This window comes from Exophiala dermatitidis (genome assembly GCF_000230625.1).
Source record: "Exophiala dermatitidis NIH/UT8656 unplaced genomic scaffold supercont1.3, whole genome shotgun sequence".
Classification (NCBI taxonomy): domain Eukaryota; kingdom Fungi; phylum Ascomycota; class Eurotiomycetes; order Chaetothyriales; family Herpotrichiellaceae; genus Exophiala; species Exophiala dermatitidis.
In genome coordinates this window covers 1,816,108-1,832,653 of record NW_008751648.1, presented here as the reverse complement: position 1 = coordinate 1,832,653, position 16,546 = coordinate 1,816,108, and the positions used below count along the sequence as shown (strand labels likewise).

The 16,546-nt window shown below is 36.8% G+C and overlaps 2 protein-coding genes across 2 annotated transcripts; both read right to left on the bottom strand.

The window, feature by feature from the left end:
* Positions 1–130: 130 nt before the first annotated feature.
* On the bottom strand, positions 131–2,935 carry HMPREF1120_03643 (DNA polymerase IV). Its single transcript, XM_009157722.1, has 2 exons — positions 2,175–2,935; positions 131–2,113 (listed from the first exon to the last, which is right to left on the bottom strand). The coding sequence occupies exons 1-2, from the start codon at positions 2,773–2,775 to the stop codon at positions 423–425; spliced, it is 2,292 nt and encodes a 763-aa protein (XP_009155970.1). The 5' UTR covers positions 2,776–2,935; the 3' UTR covers positions 131–422.
* Positions 2,936–3,129: 194 nt separating this feature from the next.
* On the bottom strand, positions 3,130–5,412 carry HMPREF1120_03642 (MFS transporter, ACS family, allantoate permease). The gene is made up of 2 exons (XM_009157721.1): positions 3,749–5,412; positions 3,130–3,636 (listed from the first exon to the last, which is right to left on the bottom strand). Exons 1-2 carry the CDS (start codon positions 5,004–5,006, stop codon positions 3,365–3,367), a joined length of 1,530 nt encoding a protein of 509 aa, XP_009155969.1. The 5' UTR covers positions 5,007–5,412; the 3' UTR covers positions 3,130–3,364.
* Between the last annotated feature and the right edge of the window lie 11,134 nt (positions 5,413–16,546).

Genomic DNA, 16,546 nt, shown 5'->3' with positions numbered 1-16,546 from the left:
TGATGCGCAACAATTGAAGATTTGGACAGGCAGTATTTTGCAGCCGAAAAGGCGGTGGCTCGGCTGTTGGCGGTGAGGGAGCTTGTCTGCTCTGTCATTGGATACCGGGACGTTCCGCCCCTGTAGCACGCCTGTTGAAACTTTATCTTATTTAGGACTAGCGAGTATGGGGAAGATGCCGGCCTCGAGCTCAGAGGCGATAAAGGCTGCCTTTGCACCGCAGTAGGATATCTGTTTCTAATCGTCGACTGCCCAGCTTACGGCTGCTCGACGCCTTGTTGAATGTAAGGAATTTTTGTTGCCTTGTTCAGATTCAATACTGTCAACCGGCTTGACAGCTTGGTTGTCCAGGCCGGCTTCAATTTCTTCTTGAGATCGTATTTCCAATGATCTCGGTCGATGTCGAAGGTACCAATGCCTCCTCAAGGATTCCTATGTTCTGGCGGCCGATAAGTCACCCCAAGTATCTTAAAGATACGCTTCTCATCATGTCCCTCCAAGAGCTTTCCATCTGTCATCCGCTCTCGCCCACGCCCTCTCAAAATGTTCGCGTAGAGGCCGTGCTGGTTCAGCAGCATGCCCTTCCTACTTGCGAGTAACCTCAGACTCCTATTGAAGTAGTCGTTTCCGGTGAAATAGATCAATGCGGCGCCAAGTTCCGCCCAGGGGACGAAGAGAAAGTCAATGCGACGCCATACTTTTGAGCCCGGCAACGCAGACGCCCCATGCCACTTCGATCCGCTGTCTTTATGATGAGTGGTAGCAAGGGCCACTTTGAGGAAACCTCGTGCGGTCAATCTGGGGATGACTGTCTCCATCATCAGCGCCTGGATCTGCTTGAGATCTGCGTCTTTCTTGAAGATAATCAGATCAATATCACCACAGTCCGGGCTGCCTCTGCGGTATGACCCTCCAACGATCATGCGCAAGCCGCGGTCGGCTTTTTGCAGCTCTTTCTGAACGATAGCGGCATGTTGTGCTACCTCTGCCCGAGGAATCCGTTGCTGGAAATCGTCATAGTGCTCGATGCCAATTCGCTGATTTCGATTCAGATCTACCTTTGCGAGAAGGTCTTCCAGCGTTCGATGTCCCTCGGCGATCCACTTTGAGGCAGTAGGATAGCCGACATGGTAAATGCCCATAAACAGCCGCAGTGTCTTGTCCCGAGAGTCCAGCTGGGCGTTGTCGAGTCTTTGCAGTCTTCCAGTCGAGACGATCTCCTGGATTTTCTCTGCTATTCGCTCCCCAATGCCTTTTACCGCCAACGCATCCTCCTTTGTGCGGACAAGTTGGGGTTGCTTCCGCAGGGCCGCAACTGCCTGTCGATAAGCCCGGGTTCTCCACTGATCTCCAGTAGCCCCATAATACTCTCCCATCTTGAGAAGTTTCTCAATCGTTTGTGCATTGGGATTGTCGTCGTTCTTGCCGTCATGCTTGTCCATGCACATGAAAGCCGCATTCACCTTTGGAGCCTTGCCCTTGGCTTGAAAAGTTGTCAGAGCCTCGTCGATATCGTGATGCTCTGCAGGTGAGATTCCACTCTCTTCGAAGCTCAGTTCGAGTGGGAGGTGTCCAAGATCTCGTACGGCGTCAATGGCGTTGTCGAGTTCATCTTCCAGATCGGATTCTTCTTCATGCCGCGCACATTCAGCCGCATTCTCTTCCAGTCCGGAGTGGGTGTCGTCCTCATTTAGGTCTAAATAGACGGAAGGAGACCGGTGGGATCTTCTGGCCGTTCCACCAGCAGGATCTGGGACAGGAGGATCAACTGCTTGTTTGTTGACAGGAGGGTGCAGGCCATGAGAAGGGCTCGCTGGCTTCCTCTCCTTTTGCAAATCTGCGAAGCCGGGTACCTGGAACCGATTCCACTGCGGCTCACAGACAACCTTACGGGAAAGGCACTCAATGAGCCAGTTCACGTTGACCACAATGGGGCCCATTGGAATCTCCCCGCACCAGAACTCTTTGGACGCCTCTTTCGCATCAAGACCGTCACAGACAATAATGTGCGTCACCTCAGCATACCACTCGTTTGCCCAAGTAGCACCATACTGGACCGCTTTGTGAATTCGAAAGCGACGGGCTTGACAAATGTCATTGTTAGGTACGAAATCTGGAATTCACGCGGTCAGCAAGGGCTTGCATAAAGCTGGGGGTCCTAGACAGGAACTCACAGAACATCAGCCCACTGAACATTTGTTGCTCGACAGGCACTGGTGGCAGTTTCTTGCGACTACCCAACTGTCGCTTGCGCTGCTTGATGTTGGAGAGGTCTGTGACATTCAGTCTCTCCTTGACAGGAATGCTGGTCCTGCGATGATGATGCGCAGTCTCAGTCTCAAACTCCACAGGCAGAGAAGGCCTAACTCTCTTTATATTTGATTCGCGGGCCACTTTGCTTTCGGGTTCCTTGGTCTTGGTTCGAGCAACTGGCATATCGGCACGCTTTCTCTTTTCAGCGGTCGTTGAAACAAGTTTAGGCGGCTTCAATGTCTGTGGTTCAATTTCCTCCTGAACTGGTCGTGGTCGTGCAGATGTGTGCCTCGATCCGAAATCATACCCAGGAGAGGAGGCCCGGTTGCTGGCTTCATGATCGGCGTCAGCAAGTATCAAACTTGGGTGTGGCAGTGGCTTCGATTCTCTTGTCTTTGTCTGTTTAATGGGCGATCCGATGGCATGAGAATCAGGTTCCGCCAGATCGTCATCAAGTGTATCTAGCCGGTACAAGTCCCGGAAGAACCTTTCCTTTTCAATCTTTTCCTGCGCGGACACCATCGCGACTGGGGGATGGTGTTGATATCAGGCTGGTGTAAAGGATCGCAAGAACAGTTCATGGTAGATATACGCGCAGATAGTGTGACTTTCGAACTTTCACGAGAGAGTGACTCTTCTTTCATTCACTTCCCAGGACAGAGAGCGGGGGTGTGCGACACGGTGTCTGGGTGACCATTGAGGTCGAGACGCGATGTCCACGCCTGATCATGTGATGCCAAGATATATGGTTGAACTTGAACTGCTCCGAGTCCCGCCTCACGCCCAACTAGGAAACAGAGTGATGCCGCCTGAGTCACCCCCAGCTCGTGCGAGCCGCATGAGCGATTACCCTCAGACTTGTCTCCCCGGTTCAAGTTGGAGGGCGACATTATAGCTAGACACCGAATATAACCATGATCATGAATAAGGATACAGATATAATGGAGGGGTAGACCCCTCCAAGTAGCGTATCAGTCAGACAACCCTGGATATGATATTTTCTCATCGCTTGATAGCAAACACATTGTATCAAGTTACCATATTCTCATTCTCCTTTTTGTTCAATGTTCTCTCTCACTGATTACCATTACTAATCTACTACTATGCTCAATCACAACGAATACCTAAACTCTTGATTCTGGATATCCGTAAGATCCTGAAACTCATGGTTCTTCTCCGGCACATAGTCCTCGCCTCGTTCCGCCTTGGCCGCGTCCCTCTTCTTGTTGCGATAAACGTACACGATCCGAATAAGGCACAGATCGACCGTGATCAGGAAATAGAGGATGACAATTGATATTTTGGCGGGCAAGTATCGTGGAGCGTCGCGGGCTTGGAACGTCTGTGGGGAGATGATGTTTCCGACTGTGTATGCTATCGTGCCTGGTTTCAAGGAATACCTGGTCAGTCATATTGTGCAGCAATGTGATCCCTCACACACAAAAACACACGCGGCGTGGATATGGGTAAGAGGTAATGCGAGTGCTTTGCTTACCTATACACGTAACGGTGATTTTCTTCGTAGACCCAGCAACATTGGTGGCTTGAAGTCCCAGAATCGTAGTCCATCCTATCGGGATGCCACCGCTAAGATAGTACCCAACTAGGGCGGACGCCTTTTCCGTGGAAGCCATCAAGATGGCACCGACGATGGACGGGATGTGCGTCAAGATGCAACACCACAACCGCTGGTTGGTCTTCATGGCGATGTACGTCACGCCGAGGAGCACAACAACCTCATACGCTCCCAAGGGAGTCACCAACAACAGAGAGCTGAGTTTACTGTACCCCATGCCCGTGACGAGGATGTTGCCGAAACTCGTGGCGATCGAGTTGGGGATGTTGGCGGCAAAGATCCAAAACGCGTACAGCCACGTATTGATATCCGTCAGCGCTTCGCGGAACTGGTCCCATTTGAACACCTGCGATCCGATGCCTTGCTCGTTGCCGCGGATCCGTTCGACGTGTTCGAGTTTCTCTTGCTCGGACAAGAACCCAGCCACGGCAGGCGAATCTGGCAGGACGAACCAGAAGATCACGCCGACGACGGCGGTCAAGAGACCGAGGATCAAAAAGATGATTTGCCATCCTCGCAGCGCGGCGTGGACATCTCCTCCCACGTGTCGGGCGACGCCGTATGCAAAGTACCCTCCGAACATCTGCGCGAAGCCGCACATGCTGAACCAGATGCCGACACGGAACGCTTGTTCTTCTTTTCGGTACCATTGGCTTGTAAAGACAACCCAAGCAGGCACAACGGCGGCCTCAGCTGCACCGAGGAAGAATCGACATGCTAATAGACTTCCGTAGCTCTTACACCCGGCCAACGCAGCTAGGACACCACCCCAGATAACGACGTTGACGCTGACGTATTTGGCGAGTGGGAATACCTGCAACAATCGGATCGTGGGAAACTCGAATGCTAATTGGCCAAAGAAGAAGATTGACGCGACCCAGTTGAACTGATTCCCATGAAGATGAGCCGATTCTCGAAGGCCAGTCACGCTAGCGTACGACAGCGACGTCTTGTCAATGTATTGGAGAAAGTATACAAGACAGATGAGTGGCATGATATGTAGATCGATCTTTCTCAGGAGTCGACGTTGTCGGGCTGGATCGACGGGTTGTTGAAGACCGCCCGTGTTGTTGAGGAGCTCAAGAGCTGCATCGGCATTGCTTCTCCTCCGTTGTTTCTCCGCCGGTGCAAGTTCAGGTGAGGAGGCAACAACGGGCTCCAGGTCTTGTTTCGCCATCTTGCCGGCGTAGATGATGGGTGACAGATTGATGGCCGAGGGCTTCCACAGTAACTTTCCACAGGTTATAAAGTCTTTTTCTTATCACGAACTTCTGGAATCATGACGGCTCATATTCCGCGTCAAGCAAATGTGCCATATCTCAATATATGTATTCCACGTGAGGGATCCACGGCTGATGCCGTGCTCTTGGGTTTTGACAAAGTTGAAGAGCACGCAATTGTGGGCCCAGATCTTCTCATGGGGCATGTATCCAATTCCGGTGGCGTTAATCAAGCATGATTGGATCCCGCTTATCTTTGCTTGTCTTTTCCTCCCAAGGGGTACTTTTGTCAATATCGTTCATTGGATGCTTATATTGATGAGGATCATTCCACTGAAAACCTGGACCTTGGCAGAATCGCGTGCTCTGCCTAGCTTGTACGAGGCCAAAAGCCGAGTATTTTCCTCATGATTAACCGTGCCAAGGACCTCGTCAGGGGGACCCACCCCTCCTTCCGAGTTTGGCGGCCGCGTTTACGCGGCGCTACACTTGCTCTACGAGCAAGTGCCTGTCGGCAACTGCGTTAGGTTACTAAATACGTCGCGTTTCGTAGATTTACGCGTCTATTGACGTCGACGTCGATAACGTTATTAATAACGCTTAGATATACTTATTTATTCTTCTTAATACTCCTATAGGGTCTCGAGGGAAAAGTTATATAGTAAATTAGGCGGTACTTGTCCCTTCGTCGAGCCCTACGTATATTCTAGAGAGGTTGTCTCTATAGTCTCCTCTTAAAGTCTTATATTTACTCTATTGCGTTATCTCTCTTCCTGGCGCTCTAACTGGCGTTATTTACGTTACTCTCGACGCTATTATACTTACTCTTTACGCTCTTATATTCGTTATTAACGCTTACGCTTACGTGCGGTAATCTTAGCGCGTTTCTCCTCCTATTAACGCAGTTTCTTAAGCCTCTAGGTCTCGCGCTCGATAATACGTTATATCTTCTCGTATTTACTCTCTTCAAGTTGCCGCAACTCGATATACGTCTATACGTCTACTACTATAATTACGCCTTTAGCGATATATCTCTATAACTAATCTCGGGACTTTCGAGACTCTCGGTAGTTATAGGTACGCTATAGATCGCGAACTACGTTCGCACCTAAAATAACGAGCGCCTCGGCACCTTTAAGGAATGAATTAAGCGAGTCGCGTACGGTAGGCGTTATCTTAGTCTATTTAACTGCCTCTTTAAGGGTTTTATAGGTAACGTAGAAGAATCGAGGCTTATAAAGAGTAGTAAGAGTAACTATATCGAGCGTAGGCGGAGAAGGAGAAGTAGGAGTACGAGAACCTATACGCTAACTATTATTACTATTATTACTATTATTACTATTATTACGCGCTTCACGCGCTATACGCTCGTTATAGATCTCGTTATTAGAAGTATTATAGTCGTAGTAGTCGTCTCTCGATAGGTACGTAATTCGTATATTCTATTATTATAGCTACTACTCTTATACCTTTTGGATTACTTATAACGGATTAAACGGTATAATGCCTATTTTCTTCTAAGCGCTATAGATTATCGATCTCTTAAAAGTCTTATTTCTTATCTTTATAAGATTTAATAGAAAATCTAATTTATCGAACTTCTCGACGCCGTATCGTATCGCTCTATCGATATACTCGCTATACTAGTATTTATACGGCTAAAAATAGATAACGTCGAGAGGCTAGTAAAAGTACGAGATATATATAGAAAGTGAAAAAGATATAATCTTATAATCCTAATAGTAACTAACGAAACTAAACTTAAGATACTCTATAAACCCGTCGAGGAGGAGAAGTCGATAAAGGTCTCGCGTTCTACGCGTAGTTAACCTATTAAAGTACTTTAGTTACTTAAACGTAAGCTTAACGCTCGAATACTCTATCTCGAACGCGTATAAGAGGATCTCTAAATAAAGATTTAGTAAGATATACTTCTTAAGAATCGTCGCCGCTAGGCTGCGTAGTGGCGCGGGTTAACCCGACCCTACCCGCGTTAGGGCTACCCTAAGGGTTAGGCCGGGTAGGCACTCCGTAACCTAACGGGTACCGCGAGCGGGTTCCTGAAATTTAAGCCCTACTCGTAGTACCTATTTAGGCTAGGTAGCCCGTTCGGGTAGATAGTTTAATAGAAAAATACCGATAATATTATAGCTTAATATATATAGAAAAGTAATAGCTTATACGCTAACTAGAAAATATACTAGTATAAGAGGAATCTATTCTATAGATAGGATTAATATAGTAATTATTATTATACTCTAGTTACTATCTTCTCGAAATAGTACGAAAATATAAATATAAGCTATTATAGGGAAATACGGTTAAAGGTATAATCGTAAGAGTATTATTTAGTACTTATTAATCTTATAGAGTGCTTCTAAATACTTTATAAATACTATAGATAGATAATTAAGAAGCGTATAATAGCTTAACCTTCTATTTATATAGAGATAGGTAGCTATTTAGCCTTAGGCTCTTACGGTTCTATATACGTTATATAATTAGATAAGGATAGATAAGTTATATATCCGTACTTTCGATATATCTAGATTTTAGAAGATATCGAGTCGGTATAGTATAATTATAGATCTTCTTAATAGTTATACTCCTCTTAGAATAGCGTATACTATACTTATACTTAGGCTTCTTATCGTAATTATCCGTAATATAATAGTTATTATAGTAATCTATTCTTCGAAGACTCGAAGAGATATAAAAGATTTAAAAGTATATAAAAATCGATTAAGAAACGAATAGAGACGAGACTTTAATTAAGAATAACTAGAGAGAGACTAAGAAGAGTAATAATAAATAGCGTATTCTATTAGCTTCGCGGCTCGTTAGATATATACTTATAATAAATACTACCGCCTTAGTATAGAGTATATAAAGTCTATCTTAAACGTAAAATTTAAGCTTATAATATTATTCTTCTATCTTCTTTTAGTTCTCTTTAAACTACTAGAACGCTTAGCTATAAGTATAGTATACTATAGAGATTAGCGAAGTTTAAAGATCGACTAAGTATAGTAGTATAGAAGATAAAAGAGATAAATAGCTAGAACGAAGGGCGTAATAATATATTCTAAGAATAGTAATAGAATACGACTTATATAGTATATATAGAAGTAAAGACGAACTTAGACGTAGAAGTAGTCGAGATTCGAGAACGCTAATATTTAGTATATCTAGAGCGCTTCGTATAAAGGTAAGTTCGCTCGCCTTTATATAGTCGAGTCGAAGAAGAGGGCTACTCTTCGAGTTATAAACTAAAAAGATTAGTTAATAAACGTAAATAGATCTCTCGCCTTATAGATATCGCTATATAATTAAGTATTAAGTAAATCCGCTTTAGTACTAACGATAGTAAAGAACTATTAACCGCTATTATAAGGATTAGCGAGCTAAAAGATATTATTAAGAATATATTATAGTAACTAGTCGTATCTTAATTCTCGATAGAAGAGAATAAAGTTTCTAATTAGGATCGACTAAACTTAAATTAAAGTCGACTTTTAGCTAAAGTACTAGAAAGCTAAGTAGACGGTAGTCTATAAGACGCGAGCGTAATATATTAATAATAGTATTACTAAGATTACTACTAATTTTAGAAGATTCTCGAAGTAGAGAATATACTAGTATCGTTAAAACTATTCTAGAGAATAGCGTAAAGAGTAAATTACTAGAAACTAGATAATAGTACTAATATAGATTACTATAAATAGTCTAGACTAAACTCTTTACTAAATCCCCTTAGATATATTTTCTCGTAATAGAGATAGTTAATTATAAGATCTTATAGTTTATAACTTATTTTAGATAGACGAGATATAATACGGATTAACTTAAGAAATAATTTCTTTTTACTAATAGTAGACGAACTAATCTTACTTATAGTCTATATATATCTTTTATACTCTTTCTAACGTTCTTATAGATTAACTTAATTCTAGTAATTAAAATTAAACTACTAAACCTCTACTATAGATACTTTAGCTTTAGAGAAGATAAGTATATACTACTCGTAGTATATAATATTCCGTATCTATATAAGTAACTCGAGCTAGACTCCTTAGGCGCGTTAAATCTATTAACTATAATAAATAGTATATCTTCGACTATAGTCTCTTTCTTTATAATTATCTTCGTACTATATAACGATTTACTTAACTATCTAGAAAAATCCCTAATAAAGAAGTAGTCTACTATATCGATTAGAATATCGACTAACTAGATTTTAACTAAGATAGAAATATAGCTACTAATAATCGATCGTATAGCGAAGATTAAGACGGCGAGTAAGTTATATATCTTTACTCTAGATAGTAATACGCTTCGCGTAAATAGTATATAGATTAGTATCTATATCTTACGTTAGTTATATTAATTAATAGAAGTTCTAATTCGTATTAACTTTTAAATAATAATACTAAGAAAGTCTTAATAGATATCTAAAGAGTCTTTATTATAGTTACTTCGATACGAATAATATTATTAAAGAAGTTCTCTATAATCTTTCTTACTAGATAGATAAAGAGAACTACCGAGATAATAGAATTAGTAATACGTTAGTAATATATAATTTCGCGTAATAAAAATACTACTATCTCGTTAGCTCTATTATAATAATTAATATAAGGAAATATATAAATTACTTCTACTTATTATATATCTACTTTAGAATCTCTAAATAATCTCGTATTACTCGCTCGACTAGAGATTAGATTTTTTATTATAACTTCCTCTTTAGTAGATAATATATAAAGAGCGAGAGTAAATATACCTTTATCGTCTAATTTACTCTTCGGCCGTAGAGCTATAATAAGTTTCTTTCTATAAGCTTTATAAAGTTAGTATTAGCGTCTCTTAAGTAGTACGTAGTTCGTACTATAGTCGTATTTATCGGTTTTCTAACCGCCTTAGATTTCGAGATTATAGATAGAGTCTTTCCGCTTTTCGGAATTATAGATAGAGTCTTTCCGCTTTTCGAGATTATAAATAGAGTCTTTCCGCTTCTCTTATCGATTCTCGAGCTAGATAGAGTCTTCGAGCTAGTTATCTTACTACCCTTCGAGTTAGGTCGTAGAGGCCGTAGAGTCTTTAAGCTAGTTATCTAGCGCGGTCTTAGATTATATATAGACGATATAGAACTAGATAGTAGTTTCTTTATATTAGTAAGCGAAGTTACTCTATATATTATACTTATCTCTATATTTACTCTCTATTAGTATTTCTTCGAGATTTTACGCGCTATATATTACTTTAATTAGAAGATATTAATTCTTCGTACTAGACTTCGTAGAACTAACTTTTCTAAATTAGCTCTCTACTTCTCTTCGTCTATTAATATATAGTCTAGGTCTTATTATATAATATTAATAAGCGATATATATAGCGTTAGTATTATATTAGTTACGCTAAAAATCTATTATTTAACGACTATTCGAAACCCGTATATATTAGTAGCTATTATTAGTTAGTATATAGCGAATATTATATAGAATCGTAGAGTAGTTACTTACTACTATTAGAGTAATTAGGTATTATCTATATTTATAGAAACGCCGATTTCGAGGGCGTAATATATCGTTACTCTTTAACTATAGAACTATTAAAAAGATTACTATAAAAGGAGAGAGTAAGCCTTACTTAAGATTAGCTAATAGAACTCTCTTATCCTCGGCTATAGAATATCTTATATAGTACTACCGTCGATAGTAGCGGCTATAGAGATCGAGCTTAATATCGATTCTTAGAAAATTAAAACTAGTTTATTTATATTAAGAATAGATTAGAAGTCTAACTATTTCTACTTAGCTTATATTACTATATAGAAGAATATATAGAATTTTCCGAGCGTATCGCGTAAGTCTTTTTCGTTACGTAACTATATCGCGAATTCTAGTATAAAAGTATTTTAGATTATATTAGCTAGTCGAAATAGAGTAGTCGGGTTAGCTATATTATTAAATATTACGTCGCTAAGATATCGAGAGATTCTATTCTTATATTCGCTATTTATATATTTCTCTAAGAAATATTAGCTAATAGTACTATAGTATACTTAAGTATATAAGATATACTTATCTAAATAATTATAGTTAATAGAATAATTATAGTATTAATATCTAGCGATAGATATAGATTAAATATATACGAAGATTATACTTACGATACTACTTATATAATATCTAAGTTGTATAGCTTTTTTAGCTCTATAGTTATTATCTTAACTAACGTTAAACGAAATAGTAGCGTATAAGGCCTAGCTATAGATAGATCGATTATAAACTATTAAAAGATCTTTTCGATCTATACTACTTAACGTAAAGCTATACGATTTCGTTTATTAGGCGTAGAGTCTAATATCTTATTAGTAAGACTAGTATTATAAAGAGAAGATATATATACTATTAGTAATAATAGTATTAGGAAATTATAGGAGGAAAAAGAAGGGTTTTTATAGCTACTCTTCTAGTATTAGGATTAGTATATTAATTATAATAATAAAAGTCTATACGTATATAATACGCTCGCTAGTAGTTCCTCTAAGTAGTCCTCGTAGTAACTAGAGTAATTATACTACACTATTTTACGAGTAAGCTAACGAGGCCGTACTACTAATCGAGAGATTTAATAGCGAGGCGGTTTAGACTAGCTAGATATAGTTAGAGGCTATAGAAAATAGAGATATAGAGTATACTACTATAGTTTTAGTACTATAAAGAAGATAGAGGTAAGTACTAGTAGAAGGAGAATAATAAAGACTTAGCGTCTCGCTAAGGGCCTATTAGTATAGTAGCTAATAATAAATCGATATATCTTTCTAAATAGACTAGCGTTAGTAACTAATTACTTTAATCTTATGTTTATCTTATCTATACTTTACTACTACTTCTCTATACTAATTACGAATATATAACGATTTTACGGTCGTCTACGGATTAACTCGCCCTTCTAAATCTAGTAAGGCCTACTTTAGGTGTATTATAACGATTATAATAATAATAGCTTTAGTACTAGACTTAAGATATATAACTACTATCTACGCGAGTTTTATATATACTTAATTATAATTATATAGTCTACTAGAGTCTTCGAGCTCTAATATCGATACTATTAAAATCGAAAATTCCGAATATAGATTATTATAGCTAGAACTAGCTAATTATCTCGCTACTAAAATATAGTAGAACTTATAGTATTCTACTAGCGAAGAGAGTAGCTAACTATAATAGTAATATAATCTTTAGAAAAATTCGAGATAGAAAACCTAATAGTAGACCTAGAGTAAAGAGAAAACGCGAGGATTCTTACTCTACTAACCTATATATAGTAAAGGCCCGAAAGCGTCGTATTATAGTATCGAGACTTATTAATAAGATCTAAAGATAAGTCTAGGCTAACTCGGTTACTCTTAATCGAGCGCTAAAGAGACTACGAAGTAGTTAAGTCTATAAGAACCTTAATAATATAGAAAAGTATCGCGCTAAGTAGTTATATAAGAAAAAAGAGGAATAAAAAAGGTAGGCCTAAATATACTAATCTTTATTATATATTCTAATCGTATACTATTTTAGATTCGAAAGCGGACGGAGTAAGTTATTTTTTAATTTATAGCTATAGATAGAGCTCGTCGAGTATAAGAAGATAGAGACGAAAACTAGCTAATATCTCTAATTAGTACTATCGTACTAATTACTATAAGTTTTAAGAGTAGTACTATAGACGATAGAGTCTTTATCGGTATTTAACTCGATAGACTTTTTCGAAATTAATAGAGAGCTTAAGATAAAACGGGCTAATTTCGAAGACCTTAGGCTTATCGAAGATAATTCCGATTATAATAAAGATAGTATACTTACTAAAGACTTTATTCTAAAAGTTATAGACGATAAGATTCTTACTAAAGAAGTAGAAGTTTAGAAGATTAATAAGGAAAATATTACTACTAAGCTATACTAGTAAGTTATAGTAATTAGTTATATACGAGGCTAGTACTAACTTTTAATTTTAATAGACGTCTAGCTACGTAAGCCGTTATCTTCTAGAAGGTTTATTAATAAGTCTTAATCGATCTATATACTAAGTACTAGTATATTCTAGATAATATTAATATATATAAGCTCTTTTTAATTACTTAAGAGAATAGTACTTCTATTATTAGTCCTAAATAGACTAATCTTATTAATAGTAGGTCGACTTTTAGATTAATTATTATATTACTAACGTATAACTATAGACGGTAGGGCTAATTTAGTTAATTTATTCCCTAAAGAAATTCGCGAGATACTATAAAGCGAGATAGCTATACGATTTACTATATTAAACTACTAAATTAACTATCTTTCTAGTTCTATCTAAATCTAGAAACTATTTAACGATAACTAGATCGTTATAAATAGCTTTAGTATATCGATAGATCCGATTAACGTAAATATAGCGCTATATACTTTCGATACTTTAAAAATAGAAGGCTATATCCTAACGAGCGTATTCTAGTTATTTAGTCTAAAGAGCGATCTATTAGTATATACGCCGAAAGAAATAGTCGAGAGATACGGCGGCTAGAATAAGACTAAGGCGCTAAGCGACCGCTTATCTAAAGACTCTAACGACTAGAACGACGGCGTTATAGATATAGCTCGTCTCTAGATAACTTAAACCGAAAAGAAGACTAGTAATCGATAAATAGAGAGTATAGAAGCGAGCGATAATAGAAGTAATTATAATGAGAAAGGCTAGAAGATAGTATTAGAATAAGCTAGTTATCTATAGTGCGAAAGTAGTAACTTATTCTAGAATAAGTTAGCTCTTTCTAATATTATATAGTATCCTAAGGAAGCCCTTAAATAAGAGTAGATACTATATTAATTATTATAACTAGAGATAGGCTTCTAGTTATATAGAGATATCGACTATACTATTATATAGCGTAGAGTTTAGTAGTCGCTAAATCTAATATTAGTAGTATTTAGACTTATACTCTATACTTACTTTTAGCTACTACTAAGATTTAAGTAATCTTCTTCTAAATTTTACTCTACTTAATCTATAATATCTTATAATTAGAGCGTAACGCGAACGCGACGTAAAAAATAAGTATTTTTTATACCGGTACGTTATAACTATTAGATAGGTAATAAGGTAGACCTATATACTTAGATATTAGTATTTTGCTATATTATATAGCTTATCTCCCCTAAAGGACGCGCGCGTTACCTATAAAAAGGGAAGTACGTTCGGAATCTATTTAAGTTATCGCGATTTCGTTCGCTTATTCGTAGAGAATATATAACGAAGATTAGAATAAAGATTATTATAATTATATAGTTTACTATTTATCTCTTAAAAATATTATCTATCTTTAGCTTATTACGCTCTACTTCGTTCTCTATCTTCGTTAACTTCTCTTCTACTATTTAGAATTCTTATACGTTAATAACTAGAATAATTAATCTTATCGATCTAGATAAGATATCTAAGTCTATTCTTAAATAGATAATACTATATCTATCTATATTACTAGATCTTAATAATAACGAGCTTATTAACGATATTATAGAAGATCTACTTATATAATATCTATTTAATCTAGAGAAATTCTAGATAGGCGCGATTAATCGTCGTAAGAACGAATAGTTTATTCTATAAAGAGAAGAGTACGATAAAGTATTTTCGAAGTAGTAGAAATAGACTCTATAGACTTATAAATATATAACTATTATAGTCTCGTAGACTACTAGTAAGAGTTCTAGTAAGCGATTAGATATCTAGATTAATATATAGTTTTACGCCCGAAAGTATAATAGTATACCCTTCGTATATTATCTTTAATACTAGTTAATATTATATTACTCTACGCTAAAGAAGATAGATATCTCTTATCTAAGCTAGTATCTTATTAGTAAGGATTATACTAGAAATAAGAAGCTCGACGCGAATCTTAAATATCTATTTACTAAGAAAAAGGTATATCTTCTACTATCTAATATTACATATATTATTTTATATTAGTATAGATAGAAGATTATCTTATTTTAGAGATTCGATTATTCGATTAATAAGAATTCTATAACTAGATATTATAGATAATTATCGTACTATATCTTCTATTCCGAGCTCTAGAGAATATCGAGTTTTATTAACTAATTAAGATAGCGTCTATAGCTTTAATAACTTAACTTAAGCTCTTAGTACTAATAAGTACTTAATAACGTCTATACTAGTAAGTAGATAAAGAATAACGTTAACTTATAAGTCTTTTACTAGTCGAGACTAAGATCTCGCTTATAATTAATAACTAGATAAGTCCGAATAAGATATATTTCTAAGGAGTTATAAGATATATACTATTATAAAGATTACTATAATAACTAATATTATATAGTTATTTTATTAATATAAACTAGAAGCTATAGGAGATTCTAGTAAACTTCGCCCTAATATATAAAGAGTTAATCGATAAAATCCTTTACGTATATCTTCTTATATCGCTAGAGAACGTTAGTATTTAATCTAATTAGATTCTTTATATTACTACGAATAATATAAGAAATAATAGTATTATATTTAGATATCTTCGAGAGATAACTAACCTTCTCGGTCGAGAATTAAATAGTCTTATTTAGATCTCGTATCTTACGTATATAATCTAGCTAGTAATTAAAGTATTACTCTTCGCTCTATATATTACGATAAGAAACGAAGTATAGATTATAGAATAGAATCTATTAAAGCCGCTAACTTATCTCTATATAGATATAGAGTCGATTAGTAGTACTATAGACTCTATTATAGCGATATTCGAAAAGATACTCGTATTATTAATATATCTTTATAAGAGTCTATTACTAACTATTTCTAGATCCGGAACTTAGCGATATATATTAATAGTAGTCCCTAGAGGCACTCGCGATTCTTAAGTTACTAATCGCGTAGTTACTCCTTAAATCTAATTTAAGATATCGTAACTTACTAAAACTTAATATATAATATACTTATATATATTAATAAGCTTATAACTAAAATCGTTCTATTTCTTAATAGAGAATTATAGTATAATTATAATATTAAGTTAATTCGCTTAATAGAAGAGAAGTAGCTATAGATACGATATCTTATCGATATTCTTATATCGTTTACTCTCTATACGAATATAATTAGAGCTACGATTCGTAGTCTAATAGTCTAGTACGTTTATAAGGTATATAATAAGCTATTTAATTATATCGAGATATATTAGCAGAAGCTCGCTCGAAAGCGTATACCTTAGAAGATTACTATATATCGAGAGCTAGAATAAGTAATAGAGAAGTTAACTAAATACTACGTAAAGATAAGTAATATACTTAGATACGTATATAGCGTTATAATAATTCTCTATCTTATTTAGAAGACGATAACGTTCGAGACGAAGTCGTAGAAGTACGAAGATAGTAGTATACTATAAATATAGTATTATCTATTATAAAGATTATTATATTACTAATATATA